Source organism: Procambarus clarkii, chromosome 6 (genome assembly GCF_040958095.1).
Source record: "Procambarus clarkii isolate CNS0578487 chromosome 6, FALCON_Pclarkii_2.0, whole genome shotgun sequence".
NCBI lineage: Eukaryota > Metazoa > Arthropoda > Malacostraca > Decapoda > Cambaridae > Procambarus > Procambarus clarkii.
The window spans coordinates 38,080,012-38,100,034 of NC_091155.1; the positions used below are offsets into that span (position 1 = coordinate 38,080,012).

The following is a 20,023-nucleotide window of genomic DNA, read 5'->3' on the forward strand; positions in this document are numbered from 1 at the left end:
GAAATTTTGGTTTTCACAATTATAGAACTTTGTTCTTCCAAATGATACCAAAAACATTACTGCAGTAATATTTGTAAAACCATACCTTGCAGTTACCTTGCAATGGTTTCATGGCTCATCATCCTTGCAGCCCGGTCCTCGACCAGGCCTCCTGGTTGATCAGGTATTCTTTGGAGGTGCTTATCAAGTTCTTGAATACTGTGACGGGTCGGCCAGTTATGCCCCTTATGTGTAGTGGAAGCATGTTGAACAGTCTCGGGCCTCTGATGTTGATAGTTCTCTCTTGAACACTGTGAGGGGTCGGCCAGTTATGCCCCTTATGTGTAGTGGAAGGGTGTTGAACAGTCTCGGGCCTCTGATGATGATAGTTCTCTCTCAGAGTACTTATTGCACCTCTGCTTTTCAAAGGGGGTATTCTGCACATCCTGCCATGCCTTCTGGTCTCATGTGATGTTATTTTTATGTGCGGATTTGGGACCAGCCCCTCTAATATTTTCCATGTGTAAATTATTATGTATCTCTTCCACCTGTGTGCCAAAGAATACAAATTTAGGCAATTTAGTTGATCCCAATAATTTTGAACCATGTAACTTTAAAAAAAATCTATGGTTTGAGTCTCCATGCTCATGTTTAAAGCTAAATATCAAAGAAATGTAAATCTGAAAACCAATTTCATAGTAAACTTCATTCGGCTCCGTTAACCCTTATTACCCACAAAGACTGGCAGATGATACTTATTTACAATAAGTATCACAAATTACAGTGTGCATTGGTTTCTGCATTTCAATTGGTGCATTCCTGTTAAAACACCATACCATACAACTAGTCACAATATTATGGCTGAAGATGTGATGACCAAACCATACATCTCAAAATGAAGAAACAATTGACATTTCGTTCTTTCCTGGTTCTTTCCAGATTCACGAAGCAGTTACTCAAGCACTTACGAACCTGTCCATCTTTTCTCAATCTTTGGCGGCTTTGTTTACAATTATTAAAGAGTTAATGAGCTCTGAAGCACCAGGAGGCTGTTTATAACAATAACAACAGTTGATTGGCAAGTTTTCATGCTTGTAAATTGTTTAATAAATGTAACCAAAGCCGTCAAAGATTGAGGAAAGATGTACACGTTCGTAAGTACTTGTGTAACTGCTTCGTGAATCTGGCCTCTGTACATCTTATGTAAAGATTGTTGAATCCTTCCCAGGTCTCTTGTAGTTCCTGGTGAACTATGAATGTCGCCGTTTGCCGTATAATACAATTTGGTAGATTTTGAGACAACATTGCTGGGAGTGGCTCTACAATACTAGGTACAGTTTGATGAATTTTTAACAAATTTTTGTAAACCGTAAATGCCATTCGTTTTGCCTTCAATATTTTCCCTAATTTGGTTCAGGGTTACTTTCACCATTCGAGGTGCGAGGTGTACCAAGTTAGGGCAACCTTGTTCAGGTTGCTTATCCCCCCCCTTCCCTCCTATTAGGGGCGTGACAACTAAGTGGACAGTGCTTGGTTCCCCACAGCTTCCTAACAACGGAGCAGCCGAGTGAAGGAATATTGGTTGATAATAACACATAATCGTCTCCCTCCACTCTACCCACTCACTGTGCCAACATTTCTCACTGTATAAGAATATATAATATTTAAAATTCATTTATGCACAGAGCAATTCAGTGTTATGCTTTTCATTGTGTGTGTGTACTATCTGTCGAGGGACAAATGTAAACAGGTTGCAGAGTCGGTGAAGGGTTGACATCTCGTCATCAATACAAGCCTACTCCATATTATGGATGCACGCTGCCACACTTGCAGTTATACAACACTTTTCCCCATATCTCATGTTAATAATAGACATACAGTAATATTATTTCTTTGTGTACGATGAGATAGTTTGGATATGTACATTTTGTTACAGTATTTAAGAAAGTATGTTCTTGTTACTTTTTGGTGGGTGGTCCAGAGGGGACTGGTCGTTTCGGGCACGAGACGATTCGACGAAGCTCGTTTTCTATTCGTTAAAAGCATATACTGTACTGTACTGTATACATTGTATTGCATTGTATTGTTATGCTAGGCTGTATTAGCCTAGGTTAGGATGTATTGGGCTCAGTGTGGGAAGATTAGGTTGGGTTGGGTTTAGTTTTTTTTTTTGTTCTCTACCTCCCCTTGCCACTTCGGGGAGGTATAGGGTTTTTATGTAGCTTCAAGGGCACCAATCCCCCCCAGCCACTGGGCATGGTGAGAAGGCATCCCTAAGCGTACCTGGTTTCCTATCAACACAAACTAAAACATATATAAATGGTGGATGGCCATCTCAACCCACAAGAGTTAAGATGATGATAACATGTAAAATGGAAAATTTTGTATTTAGTTTTTCTTATATAAGACACAGCACACAAAGGAAAAGGTGCACAGTATATCATTTAAAAAAAAAAAACTAAAGCTGAGGGCAAAACAAGAAGCTGCCTAAGTGGCAGGGTTGGTGACTTGACAGCAGCATACATGGAATACAATTCAAAGTGGAAGCTCCTAACAAGGCCCCGGAGCGGGAGGGTTGTTGTCATGTATGTGCATGGGGGTCCCTCCGGCCGCCGCCATACCCACTTGTGGGCTCCGGCCAGGTCATCCACCCTCCTGTGAGGAACCATTCGGAGAAGTGGTACTCAGATGACGACTCTGCTTAGATAGACAGCTGCCAGCTATCCTGGCTGCGATTCACCTAAACAAGATTATATTAACCCTTATGCACCTTGTGCATGGTGATCCTGGGACTAAGGTGGTCTGCCCCTTGATGTGGACTTCGACCATATTCTGTAGATAAATATGTCCTGGTTAGAGCTTTCACAGAGCAAATTTCAAAATCCGGTGGCGAATCGTGTTGTGAGCGATGTGACTTGTATCCGGTGCAGAAACTTCCTGGTTAATTGTGATTGAGCATTAATATTTCCATGTAGCTTGTTCTTTTACAGTACATGTACATGTCAAGTATTTTATTTGTATGAGTAAATTGTTAGTATTAATAAAAATTTGAAATTAGTTTCGTTTATTGTAGTTTTGAGTTCAAATGTTATGACTGGTTCCTCCGGACCCCTCCCTCCCTCCTGACCTGACCTGACCTTCTGATCCTTTTTTCAAGGCATCCAAATTTTTTGCTCTTCATTTTCAAGCATTATTTGGATGTAACTTTTTTTTTTATATGCAAATGGAACTACATCCTGTAACTACACTTAGGTAATTACACACACACACACACACACACACACACACACACACACAGCTAGAATATGCAGCTGTTGTCGGAAAATCCGACACCATTTAATATATCATACAGATAATAGCTGTGTTGTATAAACAAGTTACCCATAGAAAACGTAACTTGTAGTGGAATTACCGTCTAAAGAAAACGGGATATCATCACCACATACTATTATAATTCACCAGCTATTCTGCTGGGAATTATTCTTAAATACATTAGTCTTTGGACTTTACCATCATAAAAACATCTTATATAAATTAACTTAATTATCAATATTAAAGTAGAGTAAATGTGACCCTTCTATCACTTTCTGAAATCTGGACAAAGTAGGCCAGGCGTCAGTGGGGAAGGAGGGCAGCCATTGTTGTTATATGAGACCAGAGGCTCACACGGGAGCAAATTCGGCTCCTGTTAAATTTACTTGGACGTAGTGTTATGGAAGCCAAAGGTGTACCATTGTCAACACGCTGTCTACAAATTCAAGTTAAGTCTATCCGAAACCCGTTTATCATTCATTTATGGCCATTAATGTCAGGATATAGGGTGACCCGGTTAGATCGCGAAATCGCCTCATACTAAAGGTAATTAAGCCAGGTCTTTAATGTTCCATGTACTGTATAGTGTTTTCTCTGATATAGCTTGTCATATATAGGATTCTGGCTTCACAGCTAGCGCACAAAGACAGGTCAAGACGAGGAAGGATTTGTGCACCAGTTACTGGGTGATATGGAAGCTACCTCAAAGAGGATAATTTGGTGTCTACACCCTAGTTATACCTGGTGGACTAACCTGCTGTACTATAAGATAAGGAACCTCTTCAATGTTTAATGTATGTAGTTACTGTAGTTTGATTGGCTGCATACATATAAATATAAACCCCCCTAATGTGTAGAGGATCGATTTGTGAGATTGAGATTATTGCAGAAATACAGTCCACTTATCATTATACAAATTGCTATCGAAGTATATAAATTAACGTAAATATAAATTCATATAAATTAAATAAATATAAATCTCACAGGTCGGTTCCCACATTATTTGGACCTTCGGAACCGGAATATTCGGTCCTATGAACCCACATTTGGTCATCTTAGTACCGGATGAACCAGTTATCCAGTGGATTCATTAAATATACTAGTGCAGTGTTATTTAAACAAAGGCCAGCCAGTCAAAGACGGAAGCGTAGCCTCGAGGGAGCTCAGGAGCCTCCCTCAACTGAGTTCAGCTTCGTCAGCGGTTTCATGCACACCCACAGATATTTGGTGGCGTGTTATTTCGTGAAATGACAGCGCTAATATAGAATCCAGCCAAATTAGTGACTGTGTCTTCGCGAGATTGTTCACGGATTTCGTGGTGTTACATTTCGCGAGAGATTATCTACGAATTTTGTGGACTTTATTTCGCGAGGTCACTAATAATATTTAATACTTCTTGATAATATTAGAAGTTTCATAGAGGCTAATTAAGAGGCTATTAACAATAATTGTGTATATTATTTCTCCAAAATAGAGAATTATTTAATATAAATTGCACTAGTGATCACAGTATAATATTTACTAATTGCCAACCCACAACAGGGTAGGATATTAACTATGACTAGTTGAACTATTATTGTTCATCCTAGTCCCATTATTACAATAGTCAGTTGTACTATATTGAATAACCTAACACCATTAATGAATGGTCCAGACCCTATTTTGGGTGTAATTTTTATCAACTCGAGTTGAGTTGTATATATAATAAATTACTTATGATCATTACACCTTTGAGTGATTAATTAGTGTCTCTACCATCCTAGGGTGATATAGAAGAGCTAACCTAAAGGTACTTCCAGTGACACTGGTTTATCACTCAAATCATTAGTGTGTATGATTGTATATATATAATGTGTATTAATTTTAAGTGCTAACCTCTAGTAGAGGTAGGATTATTGCCTAGTGAGTTCAGAATTTAACCCTAGGCTACCATTAGTACTTGCTCACAATTTATGAGCCAGTGGTGCCCAATTAACAAGTCACCATGACTAATCCACAGAAAGCAAAGCGTGCTTTAATATCAAGCAAACGCCAACTAACAAGAGATCTCAACCAATATGAACAGTTGTTATATGAGCCTGTAATTAATTATCATCGGTTGAAAATACCACTGTTACAGATTCAAACCCAATTGCATATATTGAAAGCAAATAGGAAATCTTACCAAAATCAAGTCCACGATGATGTAGTAGTTGAAGATGTGGAACCATTCCTGTCTGACCTAGCACAATATGAAGAAGAAACTCAAGGCAGGTTGGAACATTTACACAGGATAATTGAATCAGAACAAATAGCAAGTACATCAAATAAAGTAGATAATGTTATGGATGATCTGGATCTTTTTGAGAATAAATGTAAAGCCAGATTAGATCCTTTAATCAACAAGGATAAAGCTTCACCCAGTAAAGCTTCACCCACTACAGCTTCACCCAATAATATACCACCAGAAATTAAGCAGTTTTCAGACAATTTATCCACAGTCTCTGTGGTTTCTGAAAACCCAATACCTGAAGCTACTAAGTTAACATGCCTCCAAACTAGAGGTGAAGCTGAACCAGTAGTAGAAAATGTAAATGAAAATAGCGACAGCACTAATTTCCCAGTCCAGCCTCCTAGGAATAATGCTGGCAATGAGAAAACTGTCATACATCTAGTACTACAATTGCTGGATTTACCTCAACCTGATCAGACTGCTGACTCATTACAATCCTTCAGCATGGAGTTTGAGTCACTACTAAGAACATTCAGACTTAAGGTTGATATAACTACTAGTGAATGGATGACCAAAGTAGTCCTTCAACGAAAATTGTCCAGCGATATACTAGATGAATTATATGCACATCAACATAACACCATCCTGACAGTACAGGACATCACTGAAGGTTTACATTCCATCATAAACAAACGACGAGCAAATGAGGAAGTTAAAGCCTCATGCAAGCCTTCAGAAATAGAAAATAAGAGTCAATTAAAGGGTAAAACAACTACCCCAAATAAACATCAGTCAATTACTCTAACATCAAGTTGCAGAAAATCTGACAATGCAGCAGCATCCTCCAAGCCTACTGTTACTAGTTCACCCAAACCGGTAACTTCCAAACGTGCAGTAGGCTGGGGGACATGTATGTTCTGCAAAAGGAAACATTCAACATACTGTTGTGCTAATTATCCAACCAGAGACACTCGTATTGAGCGACTCCAGGAATTAGGGAGATGTGCAAGGTGTCTCAAGTCACACAACATAGACTATTGTGATACCCAATTCAACACCTGCAACAGGTGTAGAAGAGGTAGGCACCATGCAGCACTGTGCAAATATACGAAATTAACGTATTCAAGACCAAAGGTGGAAGATAGCATTCCCACCACAGTACAGTACTGCAAGGTGCAACAAACAAAGAGTGTCCATTCGGCAAAGTCTAAAGGTAATACGACTTTGCCTACTGCCCAAATTACCATCCTGAATAAGAGGGCCAAGGTCCATACCCGTGGGTTGTTTGACCAAGGATCCCAAAGAACATATATCACTAAAAAGCTGGCAGATGAACTACAATTAAGGCCTGTAGCCCAGATGTCATTCAACATCTCAGGGTTTGTAACAGATGCAGGACCTCAAGTCTACCAGGTGGTACAACCATCAGTACGCTTAGGCAGGTACGTCTGTCGAGTACAAGCCATTGTGGTGGACAAAATACCAGTAGACCTACAAGTTCAAGGTCTGAGAGCAACAGCCAAATTCCTGAGAAATAGAGGAATAAAATTGGCAGATAATATTAAGTCTGATCACCTCACCGACTTCGGTCTCCTTGTAGGGACAGACTATTGCCATCGATTCATCGGTAGCCCTACTAAATATCAGGGTATAACCATGTTAAACTCTGCAGGAGGTAAATTAATCTCAGGCCCAGTATCAAGCCTGAGGAGACCTATGCCTGCAGATAAACAATACCAGTAGAAATCTAAATTTGTCAGCTGATTATATTTCTCCAGTAGCATTATACTAAGGAGATTACAGCTGACTATACCAACAGAGGTTGATGTTAGTATCATCATTTAAAGCTGGAGATGAGTTCATGAGGCCTCAGTGGCAAATCAGTGAACAGTAGCCTAAAACAGCTACAAGTCACTGCGACCAATGTCACTGAACCCACTGCAGTCTCAGAACCATACTTTACTTTAATGATGAGCTATTCAATCTTCTGAATCAATTAACTAAATTAAACCCCAATAAATTTGATGACTGATTTGATACATTTATTATTTAATCAAGATGTATTCCATGGGCCTCAGTGTTTATATATCAGTGACCAGTTACCTGAACAAACTTCAAGTTATATCTAATGTCACTGATCTCACTGCAGTCCCTGAATCATACTTGACTGTAGTACTTGATCACATTCAGTCTTCTGGGTTAAATAATATGTAATAAGGCTTGAATATTAGCCTTTCAAGAGTTGACAGGGAAATGAAATCGCATTAGACTTCTAACCCCTGCAACTCTAGTACGGGACATCCGTCCTGTACGAACAGACACACAAATGTGTGATTACTAACTACTAACATCAAATTAATGTAATAATTCGATGGAGGAGTATCGGTGTTCGTCTGTTCTAAACAGGACTTCGACCCGTGAGCAGCCCCCTGGGGAATTATGTCGGAAAATCCGACACCATTTAATATATCATACAGATAATAGCTGTGTTGTATAAACAAGTTACCCATAGAAAACGTAACTTGTAGTGGAATTACCGTCTAAAGAAAACGGGATATCATCACCACATACTATTATAATTCACCAGCTATTCTGCTGGGAATTATTCTTAAATACATTAGTCTTTGGACTTTACCATCATAAAAACATCTTATATAAATTAACTTAATTATCAATATTAAAGTAGAGTAAATGTGACCCTTCTATCACTTTCTGAAATCTGGACAAAGTAGGCCAGGCGTCAGTGGGGAAGGAGGGCAGCCATTGTTGTTATATGAGACCAGAGGCTCACACGGGAGCAAATTCGGCTCCTGTTAAATTTACTTGGACGTAGTGTTATGGAAGCCAAAGGTGTACCATTGTCAACACGCTGTCTACAAATTCAAGTTAAGTCTATCCGAAACCCGTTTATCATTCATTTATGGCCATTAATGTCAGGATATAGGGTGACCCGGTTAGATCGCGAAATCGCCTCATACTAAAGGTAATTAAGCCAGGTCTTTAATGTTCCATGTACTGTATAGTGTTTTCTCTGATATAGCTTGTCATATATAGGATTCTGGCTTCACAGCTAGCGCACAAAGACAGGTCAAGACGAGGAAGGATTTGTGCACCAGTTACTGGGTGATATGGAAGCTACCTCAAAGAGGATAATTTGGTGTCTACACCCTAGTTATACCTGGTGGACTAACCTGCTGTACTATAAGATAAGGAACCTCTTCAATGTTTAATGTATGTAGTTACTGTAGTTTGATTGGCTGCATACATATAAATATAAACCCCCCTAATGTGTAGAGGATCGATTTGTGAGATTGAGATTATTGCAGAAATACAGTCCACTTATCATTATACAAATTGCTATCGAAGTATATAAATTAACGTAAATATAAATTCATATAAATTAAATAAATATAAATCTCACAGGTCGGTTCCCACAGCTGTTGTGTGGTGCCCATATCTTAAGAAGCACATCAACAAACTGGAAAAGGTGCAAAGACATGCTACTAAGTGGCTCCCAGAACTGAAGGGCAAGAGCTACGAGGAGAGGTTAGAAGCATTAAATATGCCAAAACTAGAAGACAGAAGAAAAAGAGGTGATATGATCACTACATACAAAATAGTTACAGGAATTGATAAAATCGACAGGGAAGACTTCCTGAGACCTGGAATTTCAAGAACAAGAGGTCATAGATTTAAACTAGCTAAACACAGATGCCGAAGAAATATAAGAAAATTCACCTTCGCAAATAGAGTGGTAGACGGTTGGAACAAGTTAAGTGAGAAGGTGGTGGAGGCCAAGACCGTCAGTAGTTTCAAAGCGTTATATGACAAAGAGTGCTGGGAAGACGGGACACCACGAGCGTAGCTCTCATCCTGTAACTACACTTAGGTAATTACACTTAGGAAATTACACACAGGGGGGCCTCGTAGCCTGGTGGATAGCGCGCAGGACTCGTAATTCTGTGGTACGGGTTCGATTCCCGCACGAGGCAGAAACAAATGGGCAAAGTTTCTTTCACCCTAAGTGCCCCTGTTACCTAGCAGTAAATAGGTACCTGGGAGTTAGTCAGCTGTCACGGGCTGCTTCCTGGGGTGTGTGTGTGTGTGTGTGGTGTGGAAAAAAAAAAAAAAAAAAAAAAAAAAAAAAAAGTAGTTAGTAAACAGTTGATTGACAGTTGAGAGGCGGGCCGAAAGAGCAAAGCTCAACCCCCGCAAAAACACAACTAGTAAACACAACTAGTAAACACAGGCGGGACCAAAGAGCCAGAGCTCAACCCCCGCAAGCACAATTAGGTGAGTACACACACACACACACACACACACACACACACACACACACACACACACACACACACACACACACACACACACACACACACACGGTTTTCAATCTGGAAGATCCTGTGTATCGAATTTACTCAGTTTCTATGATCGAGCCACAGAGATATTACAGGAAAGAGATGGTTGGGTTGACTGCATCTATCTGGACCTAAAAAAGGCTTTCGACAGAGTTCCACATAAGAGGTTGTTCTGGAAACTGGAAAATATTGGAGGGGTGACAGGTAAGCTTCTATCATGGATGAAAAATTTTCTGACTGATAGAAAAATGAGGGCAGTAATCAGAGGCAATGTATCGGAATGGAGAAATGTCACAAGTGGAGTACCACAGGGTTCAGTTCTTGCACCAGTGATGTTTATTGTGTACATAAATGATCTACCAGTTGGTATACAGAATTATATGAACATGTTTGCTGATGATGCTAAGATAATAGGAAGGATAAGAAATTTAGATGATTGTCATGCCCTTCAAGAAGACCTGGACAAAATAAGTATATGGAGCACCACCTGGCAAATGGAATTTAATGTAAATAAGTGTCATGTTATGGAATGTGGAATAGGAGAACATAGACCCCATACAACCTATACAGTATATTATGTGAGAAATCTTTAAAGAATTCTGATAAAGAAAGAGATCTAGGGGTGGTTCTAGATAGAAAACTATCACCTGAGGACCACATAAAGAATATTGTGCAAGGAGCCTATGCGATGCTTTCTAACTTCAGAATTGCATTTAAATACATGGATGGCGATATACTAAAGAAATTGTTCATGAGTTTTGTTAGGTCAAAGCTAGAATATGCAGCTGTTGTGTGGTGCCCATATCTTAAGAAGCACATCAACAAACTGGAAAAGGTGCAAAGACATGCTACGAAGTGGCTCCCAGAACTGAAGGGCAAGAGCTACGAGGAGAGGTTGGAAGCATTAAACATGCCAAAACTAGAAGACAGAAGAAAAAGAGGTGATATGATCACTACATACAAAATAGTAAAAGGAATTGATAAAATCGACAGGGAAGATTTCCTGAGACCTGGAACTTCAAGAACAAGAGGTCATAGATTTAAACTAGCTAAACACAGATGCCGAAGAAATATAAGAAAATTCACCTTCGCAAACAGAGTGGTAGACGGTTGGAACAAGTTAAGTGAGAAGGTGGTGGAGACCAAGACCGTCAGTAGTTTCAAAGCGTTATATGACAAAGAGTGCTGGGAAGACGGGACACCACGAGCGTAGCTCTCATCCTGTAACTACACTTAGGTAATTACACTTAGGTAATTACACACACACGAGGAGAGGTTAGAAGCATTAAATATGCCAAAACTAGAAGACAGAAGAAAAAGAGGTGATATGATTACTACGTACAAAATAGTAACAGGAATTGATAAAATCGACAGGGAAGACTTCCTGAGACCTGGAACTTCAAGAACAAGAGGTCATAGATTTAAACTAGCTAAACACAGATGCCGAAGAAATATAAGAAAATTCACCTTCGCAAATAGAGTGGTAGACGGTTGGAACAAGTTAAGTGAGAAGGTGGTGGAGGCCAAGACCGTCAGTAGTTTCAAAGCGTTATATGACAAAGAGTGCTGGGAAGACGGGACACCACGAGCGTAGCTCTCATCCTGTAACTACACTTAGGTAATTACACACCCCACACCCCCACACCCACCCACCCACCCACCCCTACCTACCTACCTACCTACCTATAAAAAGCTCATGCCACTATCTGGAAATATATTAGCTTAATTGTATTCTTTTGGCCTTGAAGCTTGTTCTGTTTTTACAAGACCATAACTGTCAATATTGCCTTTGTTACTGTACTTAGTCCCTACATACCTTGACCATTGCCGCTACTGAAAGTTCTGACTCGCTCATGTTTGTAATCTTTTATTGCAAGAATTGCATGTGTGCAAGTTTTCTTGACGTTCACATCTGTAGTGTTCCTCCTGGTATTGTTTCCTATCTTACCCCCCTCCCCCTTTCTCTCCTTCACCTCACAACTTGTTACATTTTGTAAAATTATAAACAAAGTGAAGGCTTATTACTCACTACTGTTGTGAAATGCCTTTCCCTTCAACATTTTCACTTCCATTCATGTGCTACTGCTCTGTTTACAGATGAGTTGAAGTACGCTTGATGGCACTGGTTACTGATCAAACCTCTTCCCCCATAAATGATAACCTTTTGACAGGTTAAAGCAATTTTTTTATGCCATAATACTATATGTCATGCTCCAGTGTTCATTTGTTGATGTAGTTGACTTGCAGTGGTGCCATGGCCCTGGAATCTTTAACCCATTACATCCCATGACAATCAAAATACAACAGTGGCTGTTCATTTTTAGCAAATACAGTACAAGATACTAAATTTTTGCTAGGGATCCCAGTCGTATTTTTGTTACTGCTGCTAAGTATGCCATTTGTACCTGTCCCATCTCCCAGAGCTAATCCCTTTCGCTGATTTTTATCACCATTCATAAGTCAGTTTCCAACTGCTGGAGAGAGAAAGATGGTTAGCTACTGGAAATAATAAATTATTTTCTTTGCATCATATGTCCCTTGATATCCTTCTCGGTGACAAACTCGTGTGACACCGCTGGTCTTTCATTAGCATCGTGAATTATATCTAGGACTGCTTGGACGCAATAACCTACAATGCGATGCTATACTGTAGGTATTCTTGCTTAGTGCTCTTGACAGTTATATAATGGGAGCCAGAATGATTACACAAGAGTAAGAGAGAACTAATTTGAAAACAGCAGCAAGGCAAAGAATCAACCAATGATTTTGCATTAGCAGCAATGGAAGAAAAAATATTAAGAAGTCACATGGTCAGCCTAAGGTGATAAAAGGCTCAATGTGAGATTGACCAGACCACACACTAGGAGGTGAAGGGATGACGACGTTTCGGTCCGTCCTGGACCATTCTCAAGTCGAGTGTGAGAATTCTCAAAATCGACTTGAGAATGGTCCAGGACGGACCGAAACGTCGTCGTCCCTTCACCTTCTAGTGTGTAGTCTGGTCAAACTACTTCAGCCACGTTATTGTGACTCATCGCCTGCACAAGGCTCAATGTGATTTACAAAATAGGATCAATTCGAGGAATAGCAGAAATACTCCTGTCAGCATTGGAGTTACTGAAGAGAAAGTAAAAAGACCCCTGGCAGAGCTAAGGCATTGTGACCACACTGTACACCTTCATGTCTATACTGTATTCTTAAAACTAGCTTCTCTAACAATTAGAGACTGGAAAAATTAAAATGTAATACCAATTTTCAAGAAAGTATACAGTCAGAAAGCTGTAAACTACTGGCAGGTCTTTGTTAACATTAATCCTATGCAAAGTGTTAGAGAAAAGAATCTAGGCACGACTGATGGAGCATTTGGATAGGGAAAATAATAATATAGATTTAATGGGATTATCATATGTCAGAACTTGGTATGTAGTGAGTTGTCAGGTTACCATGATTCTGTAGGACAGAGAAATCTTTGTTGATTGTATCTTTCTTGACAACTAAACAGCTTTTGATAGTTCTTCACAAAAGATTAGTGCTGAAGGTGTAGAAGTTGGCTGATAATGAAAGATAGTCAACTGGGTAAGAATATGTAACAAACCAGAAAGAAGGCAACACTCGGAGACATTGAACTTTGAGAGCTGTAGCAAGCTAGATTGTACTGTAATAGTTTCCATTAAAAGTCAACCAGAAGAGGTGATATCATACAAATAAGCATATGCAAGCTACTTACAGGTAAGGATCATTTTGCTCATGTAATAAATTTCAAGCAATCTTCTCAAGTGGGGGATTTTGTAGATGTGAGTGCAGTGTGTATGTGCAAACACTGTAGAACTAATGAGCACATACTGGAGAATTCTGTAGAGGAAGACCTTGAGAGACTGCATGAGTGGGGATAATGGAAGATGAGAAGTGGGGGCGAAGACTCGACGCTACCCTGTAAGTCACTCTCGGATCATTTCCTTGACTGAATGTCCTTGTGTGTTTGTGCTGTGGATAATGTTAAAAATTGTTTGTCTTCTTTTGTAGATTTAATGACAAGAACTCTCTTGATTTTGAGTATGAAATGCGCTGGAATCGCCTCTTTGAAATGTATAAGAAGAGGAAAATGATGCTGGAGTCTGACCTTCAAACAGAGGTTGAGCAGATGGAGAGAAAGCTAGCTATGGTCCGTCAGGAATATGAAGCAGAAAAGCTTAAAAGAGGTGAGTGATCATTATTTTCTATAAATTCATACAGAGTTTGGGTAAAATAGCAAAAAATTCTAGATACTATACTGTAGTTATATAGTTTGATGGTGGTAGGATGAGGAAATGGTATTCCCTAAACGCTGCTCTGCTTGGTACCCAATGATTTATTGATGACCTTCCTCTTGGATATAACTCGTTTAAATATTGTTATCTATTCATCACTTGGCTTAAAATTGCTTATCCCTAAGCTACTTCCCATATCCACTGTCCAGTGCTGTGCACACCATTGATAAATAGCCTCATCTAACTGTGGGTAATGTGCAGACTTGAGCATTTTCCAATTAGAGTATCTACCTTGAGGTTACCTTGAGGTGCTTCCGGGGCCTAGCGCCCCCACGGCCCGGTCGTCGACCAGGCCTCCTGGTTGACAACCGATGATCTACTAGTGCTTGTCCCTCACTCTCACTAGCAGTCATATTTAACATGTATTTCTCTTCTTTTCTGAGTATTAGATACAGTGCTTGTACTTATCCCCCCCCCCCCTCCCCAAATTGCCACACTCACAGCAGCGTGGCTATTTCTGGGTATTTCAAACCAGGTTGTTCGATGGACATTCCGTTGTCTTCACTTCAGGCCTTGCACAGCTTGGTCTTCTGCATGCTTGATTGGCACGAGGTGTTGAACATGTTTCAGGTGTTTTGGGGGATTCGTTTTTGAACCCATTTGTGCCTGTGCATCCTTCCTTGGGTTGTGGATGTTCTCCAACTTTATGTGAACATTCCCCAGTTGTTGGTAACAGTTGTGCTCACCTATTTGTGCTTGCGGGGGTTGAGCTCTGGCTCTTCGGTCCTGTATGTCATGTATTTTCTAAGTCATTTTGCGCTTCATTCTTCATGGCCGACATGGTCTGTCTCCCGTTGTGACAGATGTCCTGTGTGCCCATCAGCAATTGGGCTGTGTCATGTATTTACTCAGTTAATTTGCGCTTCATTCTTCATAGCTGACACGGTCTGCCTCCCTTCTTCCCCAAACAAGGGGGGGCGGGGGGAGATAAGACGAACTAGCTCATGCTAGTTTTTACAAATTTTCAGTAGTTTTCTTGTCATAGCTGGGGGAGTTTGTTTGGACGTTTTTGAGGCAGAGGTCTTATTTCAACCATGCATTGGTTTGTTTTGCTTTGTTTCACTGACTTTTTAGGTGCTTCCTTGGTGGTGGCAGATATGAATTTCTTTGAATGTGTAGTGATTATATAGCCACCACTCCCTGCACCTCTCTGAGGCGGCCAGGTTCTGGCACATGGGCCCCAGTAGGCTAGTAAGAACCCCACAACTGATGGCACCTGGTAGTATGGCATTATATCAGTGTGATAACTTCAGGGAACCTCCAGGGCTCACCCAGAAATTTGGGTTTTATTATATTCATGCTGGTTTTTGCTGGGATCACTCATCTAACCCTTTTGGTCATATTAAATAACTCCTGACTACAGGTATGACTGCTTCCAAAGTATATACAGTACACATAGCATACAAAGTATATACAGTACACATAGCATACAAAGTATATACAGTACACATAGCATACAAAGTATATACAGTACACATAGCATACAAAGTATATACAGTACACATAGCATACAAAGTATATACAGTACACATAGCATACAAAGTATATACAGTACACATAGCATACAAAACATTGATTTAATCATTTTTACAGATTCAAAGAATCCAAGTCTTGTCAAATTGATTTGTGTATAAAAATTATATGTGAGTTGTGGCTCTTATTGCATTTGAAAGCAGCCATTATTGTTGAGTCCTGCTTCATTGCGTAACAAATATAATTTGCTGTAGTATTTCCGTTTGTAATAAATTTAATTCTTCCAGATTTAGATTTTACAATGAGGTTCTTAAAAATAAAAATTTAAGAACATTCAATTTAATCAATTGAGTATCGTGTATCCAGGGATGCATCCCGCTGCATCAATTGGGATCGTATTGTGCTGTATATTAATAAATGATGGTCATAAACTAAGCGTTTCTTCTAGAGTTTGTTTATTTATTCATTTATTTTTTCAGGAATGATGGGACGTGGCGGTTCATCATCGAAAGGAAGAGACATGTTTGGAGCCTTCTTTAATGGAATGGTAAAAATTGAATGTGAAATTTTTCAGAGATGTTGTACCTTATCCCTAGTAGAGGGAATGCTCTTATTATTTTTTTCCTAGCCTTCAGGGGCCAGATTCACGAAGCAGTTACACAAATACTTACAAACCTGTACATCTTTTCTCAATCTTTGGTGGCTTTGTTGACAATTATTAAACAGTTAATGAGCCCCGAAGCACCAGGAGGCTGTTTATAACAATAACAACAGTTGATTGGCAAGTTTTCATGCTTGTAAACTGTTTAATAAATGTAACCAAAGCCGTCAAAGATTGAGGAAAGATGTACACGTTCGTAAGTGCTTGCGTAAGTACTTTCGTGAATCCGGCTCCTTGTTTACAAATGATATTTTTATATTTTTATTTGGATACATTTTAAACTTGCCCACATCTGTATGTTTACATTACTGAACTTCCTATTCAAATGTGGCAGTGTAGCATTCTGTTGGCCATTTTGGGAAGGATGGGTCTGAAAAGAGAGAGAGAGATCAGATGTCTTATAAATAACTAAAGAATATTTTGTGAAATAAAATTGGTAATACAACAAGAAGTTTGATGGAAGATTCTAAGTGATCACCATTTTTAGAATTTCTATATTTGCACTTTATGAAGTGGAAAAATAATCTGGAAAAAGTAGTTTCTCGACAAGACTAGTTCTGTACTGAAATGAACCCTTACTCTTCCGCTATTGTTAACTTTACACTGTGCCAATCATGTTAACCCTTATACTGCTCCAATCTTGTTAACTCACACTGCCCCAATTTTCTTAACCCTTGCACTGCTCCATTCTTGTTAATTAACCCTTTCTCTAGCCCATTAGCTTTGATTTCCTCTAGTTCTCCAATCATCATATTATTTGTTAATTAATTTTAATCATTCATACCTCGATGTAGTACATCGAATAGCTGAGCTGATTAGGGGCTAAGAGGACTAAATTTGACAACCCTAGCGAGGAGTTACCTTGGAGCATTACCGGGGCTTAGCGTCCCTGCGGCCCGGTCGCCTAGCGAGGAGAATGAGCAGAGAAAATATGTTCACTAAATATTGAGGTTATCTTGAGATGATTTCGGGGCTTTAGTGTCCCCGCGGCCCAGTCCTCGACCAGGCCTCCACCCCCAGGAAGCAGCTCGTGACAGCTGAATAACTCCCAGGTACCTATTTACTGCTAGGTAACAGGGGCATCAGGGTGAAAGAAACTGCCCATTGTTTCTCGCCATCGCCCGGGATTGAACCCAGGACCACAGGATCATGCATCCAGTGTTCTGTCTGCTCAGCCACCGGCGAGGTGAGGAAACACTGTTAACAAGGAGACACGGATTTAGCTGTAAGACAAGAGAATGTCAGTGGGAGTTGGAAATGCAGTCACGTCAAAGAAACAAAAGGAAATACTTGTATTCTTTAATTAATCGGTGGTCAACAAATGGAATGTTTTGATGGTAGTCGTCATACAAATTTTACACTCCATCCATAACTTCCTTATCCACTCCCCACCATTATTCACCCCTATGCAGTTACTTACTAGTTACACATATTGAGACTGGGGATGCCTTCCTTCATCAACTGCAGTTTAAATTTTTTTTTAGTTTATACCTGATTTTAATTTCTTAAGACTGGTCATATATAGGCACTAGGACAGCAATATAATTTATATTTTGTCAGGCAGCCAGAGTGTGTATGTATGTATATATATATATATATATATATAATATGTAAGGGTTATATCAAGGCCTCCCCACAAGGTTAAACTATTGACCATTCTCAGGAAGCAACCCCACAACAAGCTGACTAACTCCTAAGTACCTATTTACTGCTAGGTGAAGAGGGGACAGTAGATGATGGGAAGCACACCCACCCAATTCTGTCCCGGGATTCGATCCCAGAATTCCAGATTATGAATCGAGAACAAACTCGACTTTACAACCAAGACCCTAAATGTACTAAATATGTTGGCACTTCCATTGTTCCTTGGATGATGATTAGGAAAAGGACAGGGATTATGTACAGTATTTTTTAATGCTCATTTAAACAATTGTGTGTGTGCTGTGGTATATATTGGGGTGGGAAACGTGGGATACTGTACATTAATTTTCACGTTCATATGATAGAACTTCTCTAGTTCTTTGCTTACTATTAGATATTAGCTTAACTTTTTTACAGAACCTTGCTAATGCCGTCATAATCAGTTCATTGCTTAGCTAATCCATGAGATTTTTTGAATTCATTTGTGGGTTTTGTTTAATGTTAGATAATTGTCAGGGCATGCAAGGTGGTCGGAGTGAGCGGCGCAATCAGGCCGGAGACCGTGACCAGAGACTCAAGGAATTGTGGTTTCAGATGGAAGAAGATCGGCTACAGTCTCCAAGGAGCAGCTTTCAACGAGGTAGAGGCGATACACCATTTCAGCAAGGAATAAAAAGAAGTACAGGGGGAAGTGGAACATTTCTTGAAATGAAGCGACAGCGGTATTGAGATAATTAATTCCTGCATTTTTTCACTCCATACTCTTGGTGTCTGCCATGTACAGAATTTTTGGCATGCTTTTGATGATGTTCAAAATCTTGTCACAGTAATTATCTAATACTGAATACTGTAAAATTAATGTTAATGCAGAAGACATTTGTAGCCTTTCTGGAAATTGTAATGTGGTATTTTGTATTTTTTTTTGTTTTCCTAGAGAGACAATATAGATAAGTTTCCTTTGAGTGGATGACTTGTGTTATTGTAACCTGTTAGCACCAGTCACATGTTTGCCCGCTTTTGTATACTAAGTTTACTTTTTCAGCAATACTGTATGTGATTCAGTACAAAAAAAATCTTAAAAGAAGACTTTTCTTATTATTGATATAATCCTAGATGTGCATTTGAGTCATCTTGTATGACTCATTACTCTTGAATGGTGGACTCTTGGTAACAAAAAGTATGTAAGAAGAATCAATACATGCAAATATAAATTAAAGAAGTACTATGTTTTCAACTTTTTAGCATTACTCGGGAGTGTATATTGTTTGCTTGAGCTCTGCATCGCTGCCTTCACTGGTATGTGTTCTGAAAATGGGGTCTCGCATTTATATTTAACTTTCAAAGAACGGAAAACTGTTGCGTGGCAGAATACGCCATCGTTATGACTGCATGCGATCTGCAGTTTTAAGTGAAACCAAATATAGCTCTTGGTCTGTTTAGGGTATTTATTGCTGCTGGAACTGTTAAGCGAAGGATTCTTTTATGTAGCCTTACGGTAAACTGTTTATAATTGTCGCAAATAAAATTGCTCTTCCTTATCCTGGGAATATCTAGCAACTGCTGTAAAGAATTGTTTGGAGTATTTCAAGTGATGTAAAGTCACTTGAAATACTAACGCTGGTATAACATATCCACTATGTTATCGTGTGGATATGTTATGGCAGTTGACCAATCCACACACTAGAAAATGAAGGGACGATGACGTTTCGGTCCGACCTGGATCATTCTCAAGTCGATTCAGATTTGTAGTCCTGAGGTTCTGAGTTTGAGATCTGGTGGAGGCAAAAACAAATGGGCAGCGTTTCTTTCAACCTGATGGCCCTGTTCACCTAGCAGTAAATAAGTACCTGGTAGTTAGACAGCTGCTTCCTGGGGGGGGGGGAGTGTTTACAACTATTAAACAGTTAATGAGCTCCAAAGCACCAGGAGGCTGTTTATAACAATAACAACAGTTGATTGGCAAGTTTTCATGCTTGTAAACTGTTTAATAAATGTAACTAAAGCCATCAAAGATTGAGGAAATATGTACATGTTTGTAAGTGCTTGTGTAACTGCTTTGTGAATCTGGCCCCCAGGTTGG

The 20,023-nt window shown here is 39.5% G+C and overlaps 1 protein-coding gene across 12 annotated transcripts in view; it reads left to right on the forward strand.

Annotated features, from left to right (window-relative positions):
* LOC123754100 (CCHC-type zinc finger nucleic acid binding protein) overlaps positions 1-19,029 on the forward strand; it is an 89,559-nt gene extending 70,530 nt beyond the window's left edge. For 10 of the 12 annotated variants that reach the window (XM_045736271.2, XM_045736266.1, XM_045736270.1 and 7 more), the window contains 3 exons: positions 13,885-14,060; positions 16,121-16,188; positions 18,460-19,029. In XM_045736271.2, the coding sequence (XP_045592227.1) occupies positions 13,885-14,060; positions 16,121-16,188; positions 18,460-18,672 (457 nt within the window). In that variant the 3' untranslated portion in view covers positions 18,673-19,029. The remainder of the gene's footprint in view (positions 1-13,884; positions 14,061-16,120; positions 16,189-18,459) is intronic. The other 2 variants (XM_045736273.1, XM_069308475.1) reach the window with 1 other exon arrangement.
* Positions 19,030-20,023: the final 994 nt, after the last annotated feature.